Source organism: Sturnus vulgaris, chromosome 23, assembly GCF_052056855.1.
Source record: "Sturnus vulgaris isolate bStuVul1 chromosome 23, bStuVul1.hap1, whole genome shotgun sequence".
Classification (NCBI taxonomy): Eukaryota; Metazoa; Chordata; class Aves; order Passeriformes; family Sturnidae; genus Sturnus; species Sturnus vulgaris.
The window spans coordinates 2,476,787-2,495,062 of NC_142265.1; the positions used below are offsets into that span (position 1 = coordinate 2,476,787).

The 18,276-nt window shown below is 44.7% G+C and overlaps 1 protein-coding gene across 5 annotated transcripts in view; it reads left to right on the top strand.

The window, feature by feature from the left end:
* ARHGAP32 (Rho GTPase activating protein 32) overlaps positions 1–18,276 on the top strand; it is a 178,951-nt gene that overhangs the window by 16,491 nt on the left and 144,184 nt on the right. For all 5 annotated transcript variants that reach the window (XM_088177983.1, XM_088177985.1, XM_014891117.2 and 2 more), the window contains one exon: positions 12,731–12,839. In XM_088177983.1, coding sequence (XP_088034109.1) covers positions 12,732–12,839 — 108 coding nt within the window. In that variant the 5' untranslated portion in view covers position 12,731. Of the gene's footprint in view, positions 1–12,730; positions 12,840–18,276 lie in introns of those variants that run through there.

An 18,276-nucleotide genomic window follows, 5' to 3' on the forward strand; every position in this document is an offset into this window, starting at 1 on the left:
GCAGTCAGATCTAGTGAGTGGCACTCTGCCTGGGATTGCATGGTGCCTAAGGTTCCCCCCAGCCCAGCCCTTCAGGGATTGTTGGGAGGGCAAAGCCCCCTGGGCTCACAGTCAGGAGGGGGTCTCTGAGCTGATGCTGTCCCTCATCAGCTCTGTGCAGGTGACCGAGGTGTTGCTGTGGCTGCACCAAGTGTCCCCACCCTGGAGCTCTGATTGCCTGGCAGAGCCAGTCCTGCCTGGATGGGTTTATTTTCCTCCCGGGCAGTGTCTGTAGAGATGGGCAGGCCCCTGTGCTGGGCACCAGGTGCAGGTGGGCACTGCTCCCCCGGGAACAGCCTGGCAGGGCTGTGTCCCTGCACCTGCTGCCTGCTGGAGCTGCTGCCTCTGAGCTCTTGGTGATGCTGCTCTCTGTAGCCCAGAGCCTCCCTGCTCGCTGATCCTGCTCAGTCTTTCTGTGCATAGTGTGTTACTTGTCATTGTCTCTTCTTTGACAGGAATTCATAAAGTGAAGAGTGAACAGAAGGTGTTGCATGCACTGTCCATGCTCAGAGGCACAGGTTGGGACAGGGTAGAGCTCCAGTGCTGGGCCCTCTCTGGGACAGGCTTCTCCTGTTTGTCAGCAGAGTGCCCTGCTGGGAGCTGGGCTGCCTCGTGTCTCTGCTCCAGCAGGGTACAGCATCTCATGGCAAGGAGTGAGTGAGAGCAGCCTGTGATGCCCTGCACCAGGAGGGTACTGTTCTCCCTCAGCCTCCATTCTTCTTCCTCCAGGCCCTGTGTTTGATATTTCTTCATCTGATGGTGTTGGGAAACTGAAGTTATTTCCTACTTTACGGCCAGTCTTCCACTAAAACACTGGACAACTTAGTGAGCTGTCAGTTACTTTGGTTTTTGGAAAATGGGTGGAGATACTCTCTTTACTCACCTCTTGTCTTCTTTGATGTAGACAGTCCTTGAATTAATGTTTTGTGGTCTCCTGGCATATCCAAGTACAGCTTTTAGCATAACTGGAGTCACTGTTTTTTATCAGAAATCCATATAATACTGGTTACACCTGGTGTTCCAGTGCTGTGCTCCTCTGAGCAGCATTAGGGTTAAGATTTGGATTTATGATGTACCATCTCTCAGTCTCCCCTCCAAATAGAAAAATACATCTAAATCAGACTGAAAGCTTGGCTAATTTTTCTTTCTGTACTCATCTGTGAGGCATCAGGAAACCAGGCAGCAGGGTTTCCATTGAGAGCAGCCCTGTGTGCCAGCTTGGCTGCCTTTGTCCCACACTGCCTGTGGGTGTCCAGGGGAAAGGGGACAGCAGTGGCTGCAGCTGGAGCTTTGAGAGCCACGCAGGGGAGAGTGAGGAGCTCTTTCCTGCTTATTGGGGGTTTTATTATTCACTGAAAATGCTAATTAACAATTGTAAATTATTCCAAAAGCCAAAGTAAATGTGTTTCTGATTGTTAAAGACTTCATCAGTGCTGGGTGTGTTGTCACTGCAGGGAAATGTGCTCTGAAAACACTGCAGGAGGGTTTGAGCACTGTGCCCCTGAAGGTCTGCAGCTCTCAGGCACTGCTTCTCCTTGTCCCCCCTGTGTCTTCTGCACCCCTCCCAATTCCCTCTTCCCATTACCTGCATCGGGGATGGCAGGGCAGGTCTGTCCCGGTGCTCTGTGAGCCCAGGCAATCATGAATCGTTTGGATTCAGGCTCTGCTGTCGAGAATTAACGACAGTGTGGCTTTGCACATTCCCTGCCCGTGTGACCCCCACCTGCTTAAATCTGTCCCTGATGATGACTTGCTGCAGTTGGAGGCCTCCATTTAATTCCATTTAGCCGGTCAGGAGCTATTCAATAGGAATAATGATAGTGAAATATATAAGTAGTGATTTCTGGATGGAGAAAGGACTGAGCAGGCTCCTGTTTGCTTTTGATAGCACTCAAGTGCAGTGATAATAGGAGGGTAGGAGGAGGGCTGTTATAAATATGATGCAAATGATTGCATCATTTAAGACTATTTATTTAAGTCACAGTATCTGGAGTTACTCTTTATTTACTTGCTTTTCTTATCTTCTATTATTCATTCAGCTATTCCGGTTCTGGTGTCGCAGAGTTCATTTCCATTCATTTCCTTGTAAGAATTCACTAGCAAGTCTGCTTGGGGTGGGTTTTTCCCCCTGGTTTCAACCACAGAGTGCCCCATAACCACATACATAGGCAGTTTGGATGTATTAGATGGATAGAAGGAGTGGATAGAAAGTGTAGCTCTGGGTGGGAGTCTGGCTCCATATAAATGTTTTAGTTGAAGAAAGGTTTCTCTGCTCAGCAGCTGTCTCACTGGGCAAGTTCTGAGCATTGTTTCATGTTATGAGCAGTTGTCATTTAGCAGCATGTGAAGCTGATTGTAGCTGATGAGGTGATTGCACTTGATCATTCCACGTGCTGAAAACATCGTTTTTCCAGGATGTGCTTCTATGAGGGAAAATTAAATTCTCTATGGCTTTGCATTGGCATTGAACTACAAACCCCAGATGCATGTCCTTGGGTTAGGTTTAGGTCATTCTGTACAATTTGCTGTCCTTTGGTGTGTGTGACATTTGGAGCAGCTGGGAGCACGTGGGGTTTGTTCTGCTGTGTGTGCTGGTGAGGTTTGAGGGTCCAGCAAGAGGCAGAGCAGCACTTGCTGGGCATTGAGAAGGGCTGGCTGGGAGAAAGCTTGGTTCTACTAAGACAAACAAAAAGAGGAGATTGCAGAGGAAGTGTAGGGAACAGCTTGTGACTGAGAGCTTGGTGAGAGGTGCTGTTGGTGTCACTTGGGCAAGGACAGGCACTGAGGGTGAGCCCTGCAGTGGAGTGTAGAGCATTGCCACCACAGCCAGATCCCACTGCCCCACCAGGAACCTTTGCTGATGTGTCTGTTTAAACTCCTTGGCAGAGCAGGAAGGCAGCAGCAGCATCTTCTCCCATCTCCCTTCTTTGTTCCAACTTCAGAGCTGCTTGTAGCAGTTTATTAATGGTAAATAAGAGGTTCGTGCCCTTTTCCCTAGAGGTATTTTTTAAAATACTTTAAACGTGTTTCTGAGTCAAACAAAAGAAATCCAAGCCAGGTCTCAGTGATTCTGATTGTTCAGTGATTTCCTAATTCTTTTTCTCATCCTGGGTAAAGTGATGAGAGAAACTTATTCCAGAGGAATTTTTTTATTGACTGTCACTGTGTTCTTCTGAAAGAAAGTGCTGAGCACCTACTAAAATAACATCTTTTATGTGTTGCCAAAAGAAAGAGTGGATTTGTTCAGTAATACGTATGCAAAAGCATGAGGATTCTGTGATTATTTTTATAAAGGTTTTTAACTAAGAACATGTTTCTGAGCTTGTAAAAGCTGAATATTCCAAGAACTTATTATTTTCATAAAGTGCTTAAAGAAATGCCAGTTATGCAAAACCTGAAAGCAGGTTCTTAGAGCCCTGTTGCACAAAGCTCTTAGTTCCATGTTCCAGCCCCTCCCAGAACATGGAGTGCATCTCTCTGTACTCACTTATGTACTTGGAGATGGATGTTACTGAGCTGAGACATAAAACACAACCAGGTGAGACAAAAGGATGCCAAAACCAGGGTGGGAGAAAAGAAGGTGAGTCTATTGCTTTTTACTGCTCTCAGATTTTGAGATTGACTGATGGTGGTTTGGGGTTGATTTTACTGTTTACCTGGGGAACTGTGCTTGGAGGAAAGGGGACAACCAGAGAGTTTGTTTAATAGTACAGTGTTGGCTTCTCCTCTTCCATCCTCCCTCCTTTCCTCAGTGGGTGGGAGAAATGTTCAGTTGTTTGGTACCTTGGAACCTGCCCAGTGCTGCCAAGGTCCTGCTGGGACAGCCCTGTGGCTGTGTGAGAGCATAGGCAGTGCCCTCAAGCTCTGCAATCACAAAATCCTCCACTGGTGTGGGTGGGAAGGGACCTTAAGGCTCATCCAGTGCCACCCCTGCCATGGGCAGGGACACCTTCACCTGTCCCAGGCTGCTCCAAACCCCATCCAGCCTGGCCTTGCGCACTGCCAGGGATCCAGGGGCAGCCACAGCTGCTCTGGGTACCCTGTGCCAGTGTAAACCTCAAAGAAAGGAACTACTTCCAAATATCGAATCTAAATTTATCCTTTTTCAGTTTAAAGCCATGTTACCCTTGGGCTTGGGGGCTCTGTTTATGCAGTGAGGGTTAGGAGGGGTTGGGAGATGCTCAGAATGTTGGGGGACACCAAGAAGTCAATTGGGAATAAAAAGCTGATGCCCAAGGTGAGAGAGGTGTCTGTGGTACCTGAAGATGCCATTTTTGCTGAAATGGGAACTTACCCAGACTTACCCTTCTGTCCATAGCTTTTAAATTCCAGGTGATCTGGTCTTCAGTGCAACTTTTCTTTGAATGCTCAGAAAAGGTGGTTTAAATGTTCTTGTAAATTATTAAACGTGATTTTGGAAGTCTGAAACCAGAGTAAAGCCCTTGAGCAAACATAATTGTCTTACTGTATTGGAACTTATAGTTAAGCATGTCCAGAGAGCTGGAGCAGGGCAGGAAACCAATATGTTAATTAATCTCTGCAGTGCCACTGGCCTTGTCTGCCTCCCTCTGCAGAGGAACATACACAGTGGAAGGGTTGTCATGTCCACCCTGGCATCTTAAAAATTAATCAAGTGATAGTGCTGATTGCAAAAAGATCTTTATTTAAAACTTCCTATATTTAATTTTTAAATCTTTTAATTTTTAATCTAAGAAGAGAAGCTAATTAAAAAAAAACAAACCAAAAACAAACAAAAAACCCCAAAAAACCAAAACCCCCACCCAAACCAAAAAGAAAACCCCACGTTTTGTTTTTTTGTTCCTTCCTCAGAGAAAGAGATTTCAGGCAGCTGAGAATCTCATTTTGCAGGTGAAGATGCACATCAAATGTAAAGTGATTATTTTCTTTAAAAAAATACTTTTCTTTTGGTTTGAAAGACAGGTATCTGCTGGAGAAGGCAGGAGGCCTCCCTTGGATTGAGAATGTAAACCCCCTCTCTCTGAATTATTATAATTTTGAAATTAAGGAACTTTCAGGTAAAAATATGGGAACAGGAATAACAGTTTTAGAGGAATGACAGATTTGTCTTTACAAACAAGCTATGGGTCTACTGGTAGTTAAGACTAGCACTGAGAGAGAAAAGAAGCAATGGGATGGATTCCACTGATTGATGAATGGAAAAAGACATTTGCCTTTAAAACCTGTAGGTTTGCTGATAAATGAAATTGGATATCGAAAGATGAAAGAAGCAATGGGGGAAAACCATGAATTCTATAAGAATTAAAAATTAAAAGGGAGGGTTATACATTAGAGGGGAATTTCAGGTATCAGGCGTTCCGGGAAGTCTGTGCCTCTCAAGTACCTCAGCCAACGGGGAAAGAGAGAGGGAAATGTGGCCAGGAAATCAGGATTAAAAAGGAGGCTGGGTCCTCGAAAAATTTGAGAGATCCAAGGGGAATGTCCCATGGACTCTCCCTTTATTTGAAAGAAGTAAAAGGACTCCTCTGTCTCCTTTTTGGACATAAACCTCTGGTGTTTGTGGCTTAATTTTCCTAACAAGTTCTTTACTAGTATGTACAACAAGGCAAACAAAACAGCACCTATGGAATTAATAACAGACAGGAACAGGGACAGCCGAGATGGGAAGGATGGAGGAGAGGCTTGGGGCACTCGGTCCCACTGCTCTGCAGGACTCTGAGGAGCACCTGGAGGGCAGGAATGGGCAGGAGATGGATCAGAAACTCGGGACAGAGCCTCAGCTGGGGGATGTCGTGGCAGGGCAAGGCAGGGACTGGGGCACAGAAACCAACCCAGAGCAGGGCAGGGCTATGGGGCTGGGTCACAGAAACAAACTCAGACAAACTGACTGTGTAGAAATTGAAGACCCCAGCCCAAATTAAGACTAAGAAGAAAAATAAATTAAAATCACAGCCAGGAAACACACATGCTCTAAAAAGGCAGACTTAAGGAGTGGCCATGTAAAACAGCTCCTGGAATATGGAAAATAGTTTATAGAAAAGTTAGAAAATGCATAATAAATCTATGAATATGCAATGGACTGATGAATTTAAGAGGTGTCTCCAAAGCAGCAGGTGTGCTCTTGGCTGAATGCCAAGCACCTGCCATTATAACCTTTTGCTTTATTGTTTGTCTCTTATTATGTTTTATTAAACCTTTTAAAATCTACCAAGAAAGTAAACCTCGTTTTTCACACCGGGAGCCTGAGCACATGGGAACAGGTCCCTCTCTCAGTGAGGTAGGGGTTAATGAGGCCCAGGTCAGTGGCTGCTCTCACGAGCAGAGCTCACCCCACAGAAGAAGAGGAAGCAGCAGCTCCGGGCTGGGTTATTGTGAATTCCTTTTCCTAAGCAATAACAGCTTTGAGTCCTTCTCTGAAACTGCAGAGCCAGAGCCAGCAGCTTCCCCTGCCCTCCTTTTACCTGTGCCCAGCCAAACCTTTGTTTTCTCACAGACCCATAAGTACCAGCAGTCGGCATCTCCCAGCAACTCATGGGAAAAATTCTATAGGTATAAGAAGGAACAAATAAAAAGAAGCTTAACCCCTGACAACTTTGTAGGAATAGAACCCCCAGAAGTAAAAGTCTGTGTGAGGTCGTTTGTGGTGACCAATTGCCTTCTGTAGCTGAATGACAATAATTGGTATTGGGGATCCTGTGAGACCTGCCACCTTCTATTGGTGATCTCAGGCTCCCTGGGCATAGGTCTGCCATACATTTGGAATTTGAACATTGGGAAAAACAGAACATTGGGTATTTAACGTATTTTAAAACTACCTTTGTGGCTGTAACTAACATGGTTAATTTTTGAAAGCCATCACAACCAGTAAAATGGGAATAATGTTTCATTGTAACAGTGCTGATCCTGCTCAGACCTCTGTTTCCATGGCTGAGAGATTCCCAGTCTCCTTTATTTGGGCCCATGGATAGATCTGCCAGGAAAGCCTGCATTCTATGGGAAGGGCTCATGAACTAAAGAGCTGCACAGCACAGTGAGCTTGTTTTAATTCTTTGACTTCTGCCACCCACAGTTGCACTGTGGGACCCTCACATGTCCACATCCTCCAGGCTGAAACCCACTGAGCTCAGCTCAGAACCAGGCAATAAATAAAAGCATCACGAGTAGCCCTGGAGCACCCAGAGTGCAGAGAAATCCAGTTTGCTCTGTGTTGATACTTGAATGACATTTCATTCCAGTGATTTTTAGATGTTCTCTTATTGTAATCTACTGTTACTCTTCTGACTTTTCTTGTGTAGTGCCTTCCCAAATAATTGAATTTTGGCTCTCCGATGATGAACTTCCATCAAAAGTAGCAATTACAGCTTTCAATGTTGTCCAATCAATCACAGCAACCCTTTAGTTGTGCCAGGTTCTCACTCTGTGGCCAAGGATTAAACACAATCCATTTAGCATTTGTTTATTTATGAGGTAGGTTTGGAGATGCCCTTGCCAGGCTTTTCCAGCTTTGTGTTGTGTGATCCTGGAGTCAGACTTCAGAAATCTTGTTTTATATAATACAGATGGACATAATGTAATCAGGGAGGTGTTGACAAAGCTGATTTGAAACATGGGAAATTAAATCCTCATCAGGTCAGCACTGTCAGCTTGCAAGTCCCATCTCTTCTTTCATTTTTCCTGGGGCTCATGAGCTATCTCTGCTTTCCATATTGTGTGATTATTTTATTCCTTTCCACTCTATTAGTTCTAATTTCATGGACACAGAATTTACTTAGAAAATTGGGCTGAGAAGGCTATGTGCATTTTTGTGTTTTCCCCATCTCCCTGATGTAATTTCCTAATTTTTGTGTGTTTGTGGTAGAAGTCTAAGGTCAGAAATAAAGATGTATCAGGGTTTCTCACGATTCCAACTTCGTGCCCAGGTATGTATAAACTTTGAGTCACATCTCAGTTCTTGTTTAATATGTTTTCTTCCTTTCCTGGTGGCAATGGGCAGCTGATGAGATGTGAAAAGTTGGATTAATTCCCCTGTCATATCTTGTAGTGTGACACCCACAGTGCTTTACATCTTGATTGACTTACTGGAAAGCCTCTGAAGCAGAGTTTTCAAGGCATTTCTCTGTTGATTCACTGCTGGGTTACAAGTTTCCAAACTGTGATTGAGATAATGGGATTCAAACTCTACATTGGGAAGGACAGGGATGCTCCACCCAGGCTAGGATGTGTTATTTTTGCCTTTTGCAAATTATTTGAGCAAAACAAGCACGAGATTTTATCAGATAGTGTTTGAAGCTCGTTGGTTTTCAGTCTAGGTTGGTGTCAGCACAGGCCTTAATTAAACTGTAGCCTTTGGGGTAAAATTTCTATCTTGGAAAACAGGGCTTTCTGTGGAGCTCTAAATCCTCTTGAATGTTGGTTCTGTAGGGCAGAGCTGTGCTTTTCCATCGGGGGAGCAATCTCCAGGCACAACAACAATGTGATAGAGATAAAAAATAAACGAATAAATCCGTTCTTATTGGCTCTCACCTCTCGGCCGGAGGTCAGGAAGTCCCTGGTGGAGGGAGCAGCCTGGAGAAGTTGCAGTGCCTGATGTCCCCAAGGAGGAGAACAACTCCAGATCATGTAAGGAGTCCATTGCTGGACAAGTGGCATGGACAATTAACTCTGACAGGAGCCTGCCAGGGCTCTCTTTGTCACCGTCCTGTGTCCTGCCATGAACTGGGGTGTCACATGGCACCAGAGCCATGACACTTGTGTTCCTCCTCTGCTCTGGCACTGGGGGTGTACCAAAGAACCTGGGAAATGGGAACACACAACGTTTTAAGAGTTCTGTTCTTCTTTCACTTCAGGAGCTCCTTCCACAAACCCCTTTTTTGTGATTCTTTCTCTCTTACGCAAACCGAAATGTGAAAATATGTTGGATTTGTGGATGTGGGACTCCTTCAAAGCCATAGGGGAGGTTCTTGTCTAGTGAAAGGTGTATTTAAAATTGACAATGTTATAACAAGCAGTAACTGTGGAGTTTAGTGACATCAAGCTGAATATTCATCTATTTAATACAAAGTTTACATTTACTTGAGATAAAGTTTACTTAATGCAAATCACCCTGCAGTGAAACTCCTGTAGGTGTTTCCTGGCCTGTGACACAACTTAGTGTGAGCAGCCAGGACTTGATGCTTGATAAGGTGCCAGAGGTTTTAATTCCTGATATGGCACAGAAATACCATAAATGATGAGCACAGCTAATTGGATTTGAGAAGGTGGAGAAGGACATGAGGTGTTTTCTCGATACAGTTGTGGCATGTACAAATATACAAGTTCTAACTAAATTAATCAACTTGACCTACCAGAGAACTTCAAAGGGTGGGTGTGAAAGTGGGCTGGGCCTTTTGTGAAATGTCCTGTAAACATTTGTTCCAGTACATTTGATTCTCAATTTACAATGAAGAAGGATTCATTCATCTGCAGAGGAATTGCTTAATGGCCTCTGTACACCAGAACTTTTATTAATATAACAGTGTCACATTTCATTGCAAGGGCAGAGGGTTGCTGAGAGGTTGAGGAAGTGGCATTTAAAAAAAATTATATTCTAATGGCCAGGATTAAATTTTGTAGTGACTTCTCACTCATTTACATCTGCCCCAAATATATATACCCAAATGGAGCCATTATAGAGCAGCTCCTTTAGTCGGTTTGCCCTTTACTGTGTACAAGATCCGTGTGACAGTGTTTTGTGCAAGTGCTCCTGGGATTTGAGGCATTCTCCTCTCCTGTGCAAAAGAAACAAGATAATTTGTCTTGCTGCAGCTTGACATGTGTGGTGAATCAGATATATGTATGTTGTGCTATTTATTTATTATATAAATTAAAATAATGTCAAATATACTTAATGCACATGTATATAAAAACGTGTGAATGTGATTATACCTCGAGATAACACTCCAGGCTTGTCTTGGGTGAGTCCAGGGTTTCCCTATGCCTGGCTGACAGGAGAACTCCTTCCCCAGCTGCTCTGAGGTTTTACATGCCTGGAGGAAACACTGTAAAAGGAGAGTGTGTTCAGAAGCTGCTTTTCCTCCTACTCTCCCCCTTTTCTGCCCCTACTCCTCTCCCTGTTTCATTGCTGCAAGTTCACAAAGTTATTTTCCTCCATCCAGGTCACTGATGGCAGGAAAAAGCCACCAGCCTTAATCCATAAAGGACTAATATTACCTGCAGCATCTTCAGCCTTCCTTGCTCTCTGTCTCAGATGGCATGGAATTAAATAGTGGCTATTAAATATTAATAAGGGTGCACAGATGGTTATCAAGTGCTGATAATTGTGTCAGAGAGAAAATCTTCAGTATCATTTCCAATATTTCTGTGATGTTGGGACCAAGTTTGAATTTCCCTCAGCAGTAGAATATTCCAAGTCTGGCAAAAGCTCAAAGAATTCGCTGTTTTAAAGGCTCAATTTTGCATGTGGAGCTTTTCCAATTTGCAGTAAAAGTCCAGAACACCTTCAGAAGAAGAATAATGGGACTGCATTTTGGGATCTCAGTGGGAAGGGTTTGTGAAGAGTTTATTGTGGGAGTTTTATAGGCACAGATTAAAGAAATAATGTGAGTAGTTAGATTGGAGTGTGGTAAAAAGAGCTGGGTGCTGTGACATCCGTGTTGATCCAGTGTGAGGGTACAGACCCTGATTCCCAGGATTATTTGAAATAGGACATACTGCCCTCTGCACCTACTCTGGCCACTGCAGCCAGCACATTTCAGAGGAGAAATCCGGCAGGCATTGCCAGAAGCTGAGGATCTGTGCACTGAATCCATTTGGACTCCCAAGTGCTGAGAAAGATCTAAATGCTGTCCCATTATTTTCAAGTCTTTAAAGTGAGGGAGCACTTTGATAAGCTGATTACTTTAACTGCTGGAGAAGGTGGGTCTTGATCACATCACCCTTCCTTCCATTCCATCACCTCAGGAATTAGATTGAGCTGCTGTGGGATAATTTGTCTAGAATCTTTCTATTCAGCTGCAGTATGATCAAACCCCAACATCTAGAAATCCTCAGGAAAACTATATTGAGCCTTTTGCAAAATCATTATATTGATTTAAAAAGTGGAGGTTTTTTTTGTTTTGTTTTGGTTTTTTGTGTGTGTGGTTTTTTGGGGTTTTTTTTGGTTTATGTCTTGTTTCTCAGTTGCACAGCTTGTTTTCCTCTGCTTTCAATTAAGTGGGAAACCTCTCCTGTGGTGAGGATGGGGCTGTGAGGCCAGCTCCTCCTCTCAATGTGCAAAGGAGAATTGAAGCAGCAAATTTTTAGTCTTTCAACTCCCAGATTCTTTTAAACATCTATTGCAAAGGTGAGGGTCTCCTTTCTGAGCTGACATTGCACCTCTCTATTCTAAATCATGGCATTTTCATACAGACTTTTTTCAGCTCAGGTAGGTGCATTTTTCCTTCCTGAGGACAGTGGGTGATGTTTAGGGTGGGAATGACACACAGACCCAGTGAGCAGCATTTCCCTGGGGCATTGTGACTTGATTTTGAGGCTCAGTTTCTCTGGGATGTTTTTTATTGGAGCAGAAATATGATCACAAAGCTGGGGATGAAATTATATGGGCTGTAATTCCTAACCCAGCCGTGCCATTAACTGCAGTGTTAATTACTTCATCCTTAACCCTCTTGGAGAGAACAAAGCTGAGTGAAATGATTTGGCCCAGTGTCAGCAGCATGCTGGGGTTTTAGAACTTCACATCTTGGATCTGAAGCAAAGGAGTTTTATTAACTGGCTTTCACCAGGCATGTTTCAGTCAAGTGGTGCATGAATCAGGAGGGTTAGAAGCCAGCCCTTTTTACCCATGCCTTTGCACTGCTGATTATCAAAATGCTTATCATAAATACAGAAGTGGTGATCTATTAAGGGAATAAAAGCCTGCCTGAGTATCATGTTTAATGAAACTGGAATGGGTGACAGCAGACTTTGAACAGGCCTTTCGTACTTCAAGTCTACATCATAATATCTGCAATGGGACATTTATACAAACAGAAAGTGAAAAAAATACGTATCTACCGAGTTCTGCCATGTGGAGGGGCTGAGAAGCTTTTATGAATTCTTTCTCAGTTTTCATTTTGGGCCTCTGGTCTCTGTGCAGGTTTGGAATAACCTTCACAGGGTATTTGAAGGTGGCTCCTTTTCTGAAGAAAAGTTTCACTTGGTCACATCAGGGTCATTTGAGGTGCTTGCTCTTCAGATAGGATCAGGAAGGGATGAGAGCTGGTGGATCAGGCCTTGGGATGTGGAGTCAGACTAAGGTTTGGAAACTCTTATCCCCATTTCAGGCAAAACCTTCTGAAAGGAGGAGGAAGCAAATGTGTGTATTTCTCTTTACAAATGTGTATTTCTCTTGCTGTTTGCCTGGGCAATAGGAGCCATTTTTCTGAACTGGACTGAAAATCACTCCTCTGCATTTTTCTGTGTTGTGAGACTTGCAAATTGTGCAGTGATTAAACAAAATTATCCACTGATTGGTTAGGAAGTGCAGATTTCTCTCCACCAGATTTAAACTCTTGTCCTACTTGTATAATGAGGAAGTGGGAGAAACTGAGGAGTCTGTGGGATTTTGGGATGTGTAAAATCATTTTATGTTGTCACATAACTGAGCACTGTAAGAGACTGGATATGAGATTACCTGAATTGTCACTGAATATCCAACCTCTGTCCTCCTTTCTAGAATGATGAAGTCCTCTGTCCACACAGAAGAGGATGACTTTGTTCCAGAGCTGCAGAGGAGCATCCATCCCAGGGAGAGGCCGGACTGGGAGGAGACGCTCAGTGCCATGGTAAAACACCTGGGCTGCATCTTCTCTTCCCATTACTTTCCATTCTGGGCACTCTGCTCCTCTATTCCATTTATACTCCCTGGGTTTCAGCTTTTAAATGGGTTGCACAATACTTTGAACAAGGCCAAACTGCTTTCCTTCCTCTGGCAGTTTGTCAAGGAGAGGGAAGGAGCTTTCACAACGCTTCTGCCCTATTAATGTGTGCCCCAAAGCAGGTCTCATAACCAATTAAAAGGTCCAGAATGTCACAACGATTTTCAGTCTGCATTAACCTCTTTTTCAGCAAGAGTTCTGAGCGTGAGGGGAACTTCTTGTAAAAACATGCTCTTTGAAGCATGCAGCATTGTGAAGGAATGAGATTTTAGCAAAATACTGGCTAAGTCTGCATAAATAAAACCTCAGCCTGAGAGCAAACCTGCCATCAGAGGGACCAGAGCTGCAGAACAGCACACACGAAGGTGCTGTTCTCATGTCAGAGAAGGCACTCAGGTGGGCAGTGGGCCACAGACACCTGGATTACCTTCATATCCATGGGGTTTTTACAGCCACAGTTTCTCTGGGCACCCTGTGCCAGGCCCTCAGCACCCTCACAGAGAACAATTCCTTCCCAATGTCCACGTGACCCTGCCCTCAGCAGTGGGAAGCCATTCCCCCTTGTCCTGTATAGTCTCTCACCTCCCTATTTATGAGCTCTTTTAGGCCCTGACAGGGGCTCTGAGCTCTCCCTGGAGCCTTCTCTTCTCCAGGTAAACACCCCCAGCTGTCCCAGCCTGTCAACTTTTTGACTTTTCCCTTTGTAAATGTTTTTCCTTCCTCGTGTGTGGCTGTCTTTGTGTTCTCTCCACCTTGAGAGCACTGTCTGTTCCCATCAGTGTTGCTCAGGCAGCAGCACCTGCTCCCAGCTCGGAGCTTCCCACAGCCTGCAGTGTGGTGGGAGTCACTGTGTGACACCTTGCTGCTGTCTGTGACCTCCAGGTGTGTCTCAGAGCCGTCAGGCTGTAATTCAGTGTCCTCACCTGTGACACAGGTTTCCTGGCATATCTCATTTGGTGGTGTTTTTTTCTCCTGGTTGATTTGCAGTGAAGGGAATGTTCACCTGCTTGAGGCTGTTGTGCCCATGGACACTGCTCAGTTTATTTTATCCTGCATCATCCTCGTCTAATTAAATCACATTTTGGAACGTGCCCTCTTGCATGGCTCAATGCCAAAACTGACTGGTCCAGTGTAGAAGAGATTTAGAGGATGATAAACAGGGAAATTCCCAGCTGGGATTGCTGCACGGTGACTTGGTGTGATAAAGGACAATAAAGCTACTGAACCTGCATTTAGGGTGGCTGGATTTGTGCTCACAGTGTTGGTTTTACATGTAAATATTTGCAGGACCTTGTGCAGCACTGACACTGTTCTCTGTTTAACCAGCATATGTTCAATATTCTGCCTTTTCCCTGATCATTTGAAGTCTCAGATTTCTTCCCTCACTCTATCCATTCACTTTGCTTTTTTAGCAGCCTGTGCTTCAGCCTTGTCCCAGAGATTGTGCTTTCCATGGTATGTGGCTGTCTCAGAGTGCCACAGTACATCTGATTTTTGGTTAGTGGTCATTGAAGATGCAGATTTTAGGTTTTGTTGCTGCTGGAAGCCTCAGCCCGCAGAGAATGGAGGATGCAGGGTTGGAGAAGTTGTTCCCTCCATTGGTTCCCCTGGCTGCTGCTGGAGCCCTGATGGGCACCAGGCTTTGTCACCTCACATGAATTTCACCTTCTGCCAGATGAGCAAAGGCTGAGACAAGGGACAGTGCAGAGAGCTGGGGGAGTCCTGGCACTTGTCTCCTGAACTTTGCCTTTGTATGTGCCTTTATTAAGAAAAGTCCATTTATGCATTCACAGTTCCATGAACAAGTCGTCCCTTCTGTTCCTCCCCATTTTTATCCATAATATTTTTCAAAGGACTTATTATTAATTTATATAAGTGCTTTGTTTCCAGAGCTCTTTCTTAACAAGAAATAAACTGAAGGTCTTTCTAAATGTGTGGAGGTTGAATGTCCTCCTACACTGTAAATATGAGGTGACAGAAACTCTGTATTTTTAATGTTTCTGTCATTTCCAGTTTATTCTGGGCACCTGAGTAGCTTCAGTCCTTTGTTTGATGCAACTTCTTTTGTCTTTTTTAGCTTATTATTTATATTTTCATCTCCTTTTTAACACTGCTTGTTTTGTGTTTGTGGTTTAGCAGGAGGCCAAGTGATTCTGTATTGGAGGCCTGGTTTGTTTGGGGGGAATCCCAGAATTGTGAAATGGTTTGGGTTGGAAGAGACTTTAAAGCTCATCCAGTTCCACCCCCTTGCCATGGGCAGGGACACCTTCCACTCTCCCAGGCTCCAAGCCCTGGCCATGGACACTTGCAGGGATGGGACATGTCTTGCTCAGTATTTGTGGAGCAGCTCTGTGCTGTAGGTGAGGTGCAGGCTGAAGGAGAGGCAGCCCTGGCTGGACAGAGTTCCCAGGGGCTGGCTGATGAGGCAGCTGCCTGTGTGCTCCTCAGGCATTGCTATATTTTGTATTCCCCCCCGACTCATGCTCTGTATTTTTAGAATGTGGGTGTATCAGACACATTTTTTCTGGCTGTCTCAGCCCCTAGTTCCCACTGTGCTGCACCTGCTGGGTAACCTTCACACATCCCAGCATTTTTGCCTCTGCTCTGCTTCAGAAAATGCAGTTATCATATTGACTTTCTTCATAGAACACTTCTGAGTTCTGGGGCTGCAAAGCCCAGTGTGAGCCAAGCAAAATTGCGGTTTATGGATTTTCTAACATTTCCCCAAGACAGTAATGTTATTTTAAAGGAAAGGGGGTATCTTCTCCTTGTCAGGCCCTTCTGAGTGTTCTATTTCTGAGTTACAAGAAATGAAGTTGTGAAAGAGCTTTTATATAATATTTCTCACATGAGCCTACAAACAGCTGTCCTCAGCCTTCATTAACTTTAGCTTAAATTGATATTTATGCTTAATATTACATTTAGGACATGTTGCTGACCTCCTGAGTTACTCCTTCACCTGTTCATGAGTTCAGGGAGTTGCACTGTTCAAAAGCACTGAGCCAATGGCTCTCCCCCATCAGGCTGCTATGCTTACAGACCCTCTGTTCCTTCTGCCTTTTCTCTTCCACTTGTCTAAATTTTGTGGGAAAGCAGGATTAAACTGCTGAGATAAATACAAAAATCTTCATTTATGCACCCATTGCAAATGTGCTGACACACAGTGGTGCCATGTGAAGCTGCATTCACCTGACACTGGAGATCAGGGGAATGCACCCAAAAAAGGACCTGGAGCTGCTGGAGTGAGTCCAGAGAACATGGAGCTGCTGCAGGGCTGGAGCCCCTCTGCTCTGGAGCCAGGCTGGGAGAGCTGGGGGTGCTCACCTGGAGAGGAGAAGGATCCAGGGAGAGCTCAGAGCCCCTGGCAGGGCATAAAGGAGAGCTGGGGAGGGACTGGGGACAAGGGATGGAGGGACAGGACACAGGGAATGGCTCCCACTGCCAGAGGGCAGGGCTGGATGGGATATTGGGAAGGAATTGTTCCCTGGCAGGGTGGGCAGGCCCTGGCACAGGGTGCCCAGAGCAGCTGTGGCTGCCCCTGGATCCCTGGCAGTGCCCAAGGCCAGGCTGGACAGGGCTTGGAGCAGCCTGGGACAGGGGGAGGTGTCCCTGCCATGGCAGGGGTGACAGGAGATGAGCATTAAGGTCTTTTCCAACTCAAGCCTTTCTGTGATTTACCGTGTGCTTCTGAAAATTCATTTTCCCTGCACTTTTCCAATTCCTTCAGCTTTGCAAGCCTTCAGAATATGTGTCTCTAATCCCATGGAAGGTTTATTTTCCCCCATGCACCTCTGGCTGGGATCTCACGGGATCTGGGAGTTCTGTTGTCCATAACAGGAGACAGTTGGAGTTGGGTGTCACTCGTGTAGAAAAGGGGAATGTCTGAATTGCAGATAGAAGACTCTCATGAATCTGGGAATTTGACAAGTGCACGAGAAGGCAGCAGCTGCAGTTGGTGCCCATCATCATTTTAGGCTTATGCTGATGGAATTTTCTTGGGAGAAATGCAGGCCTATAAATGCTTTTGAAAGGCACAGGGTTAGAGCCTGTCCTGTGGAGTCCCTGGAATAATCTTAGTTCTTAGGTCAGAGGGATTCTGAGATCTGTACTTTTTCAGCATTTAATACCAGATAGGGAAGCTACTGTGGCTTGTGAAGGTACGAAGGTAATAAAAGCTTTTTAATGAGACCTCAATATATCACTGTTAAATCTGGGACATGAGTGAGGAGAAAACTATTTTTAAATGCAATTATGAATGTGTGCAGAGATTAGTGCATTGTAAGGGTTTAAAGAAAGATTTTAATGTCCTTAGTGTTTGTTTCTCATTCTTTGTACAGCACTTGGCCAGTGCTGCCCCAGGTCTTGAGTGGGGCTTCTGCAAGAATAGATAGCAAAAGTAGAATACAAGGGAATTCTTTTTTAATTAGTGTTGGTTCGTTGGTTGGTTTTTAATTCACAAAACATCAGGCCTGTTTCTGATGCAGGGTAACCTGAATACTTCCAGGAGTTGTGGAAAAATTTGAATAAAAAGGGAATGTGATGAATCCATTTGCTTGGCCCTGTAAGCTGTAGTGATTTCCAAATAGTGATTTACTGAAATGATCTAATTTTAGCTTCTGAGCTATGTAGATATAATACCCTTAAACATATTAGAATTGATATTTTGGATTTTTTCCCTGTGTGTCTTCATGCTTTGTATGTGTGTGAACCAACCCCGGAATTTTACATCTGGGGATGTGGCTTGGAGCTCTGAAGTCACTGACAGAGTTTTGTCAGGCTGATCCTGTTCTCAGATGGGTTCCACATCATGGAAAAAATTTCTTAGGGAAAAATGTGTTTTTGAACTCCAGCTGCCCAGCTGCAAGTTTTCTTTTTAAAGTCTAAAGTTTTAAGCTCTCAAGTGCAAGAGGAAATTTTAGGAGATAAGAAACTGAAATTGTGGGGTTTTTCTGCTGTTTTTTAAAGGGCTTGGACAATTCAGTAGAAATGGACTTGAGAATTGTGGAATCTCCTGAGCTGGAAGGGACCCACAAGTCATTGAGTCCAACTCCTGAACAGGAGGGCTGAGGAGCCCAACAATTCAAATTCTCCATGAGCTCTGACAGCACCAGAGCCTGACCTAATGATTTTCTCAACTAAACACTCCAGCATTTGGCTTCTGGCTCGAAGTGTGAGAGATCACTGCCTTAGATGCTGTGCCAATGTTACCTGTAGGTTTGGAGGTTGGTTTTGTGCTGCTGAAGGTCCTCGAGCTCTTGCCTTGCCTGGATTAGTGAGGGAGAGCTGGGTTAATCCTGCAGGAGCTGCAGGGTGTCCTCTGTGCCCAGCCCTGGGCACCATTTCC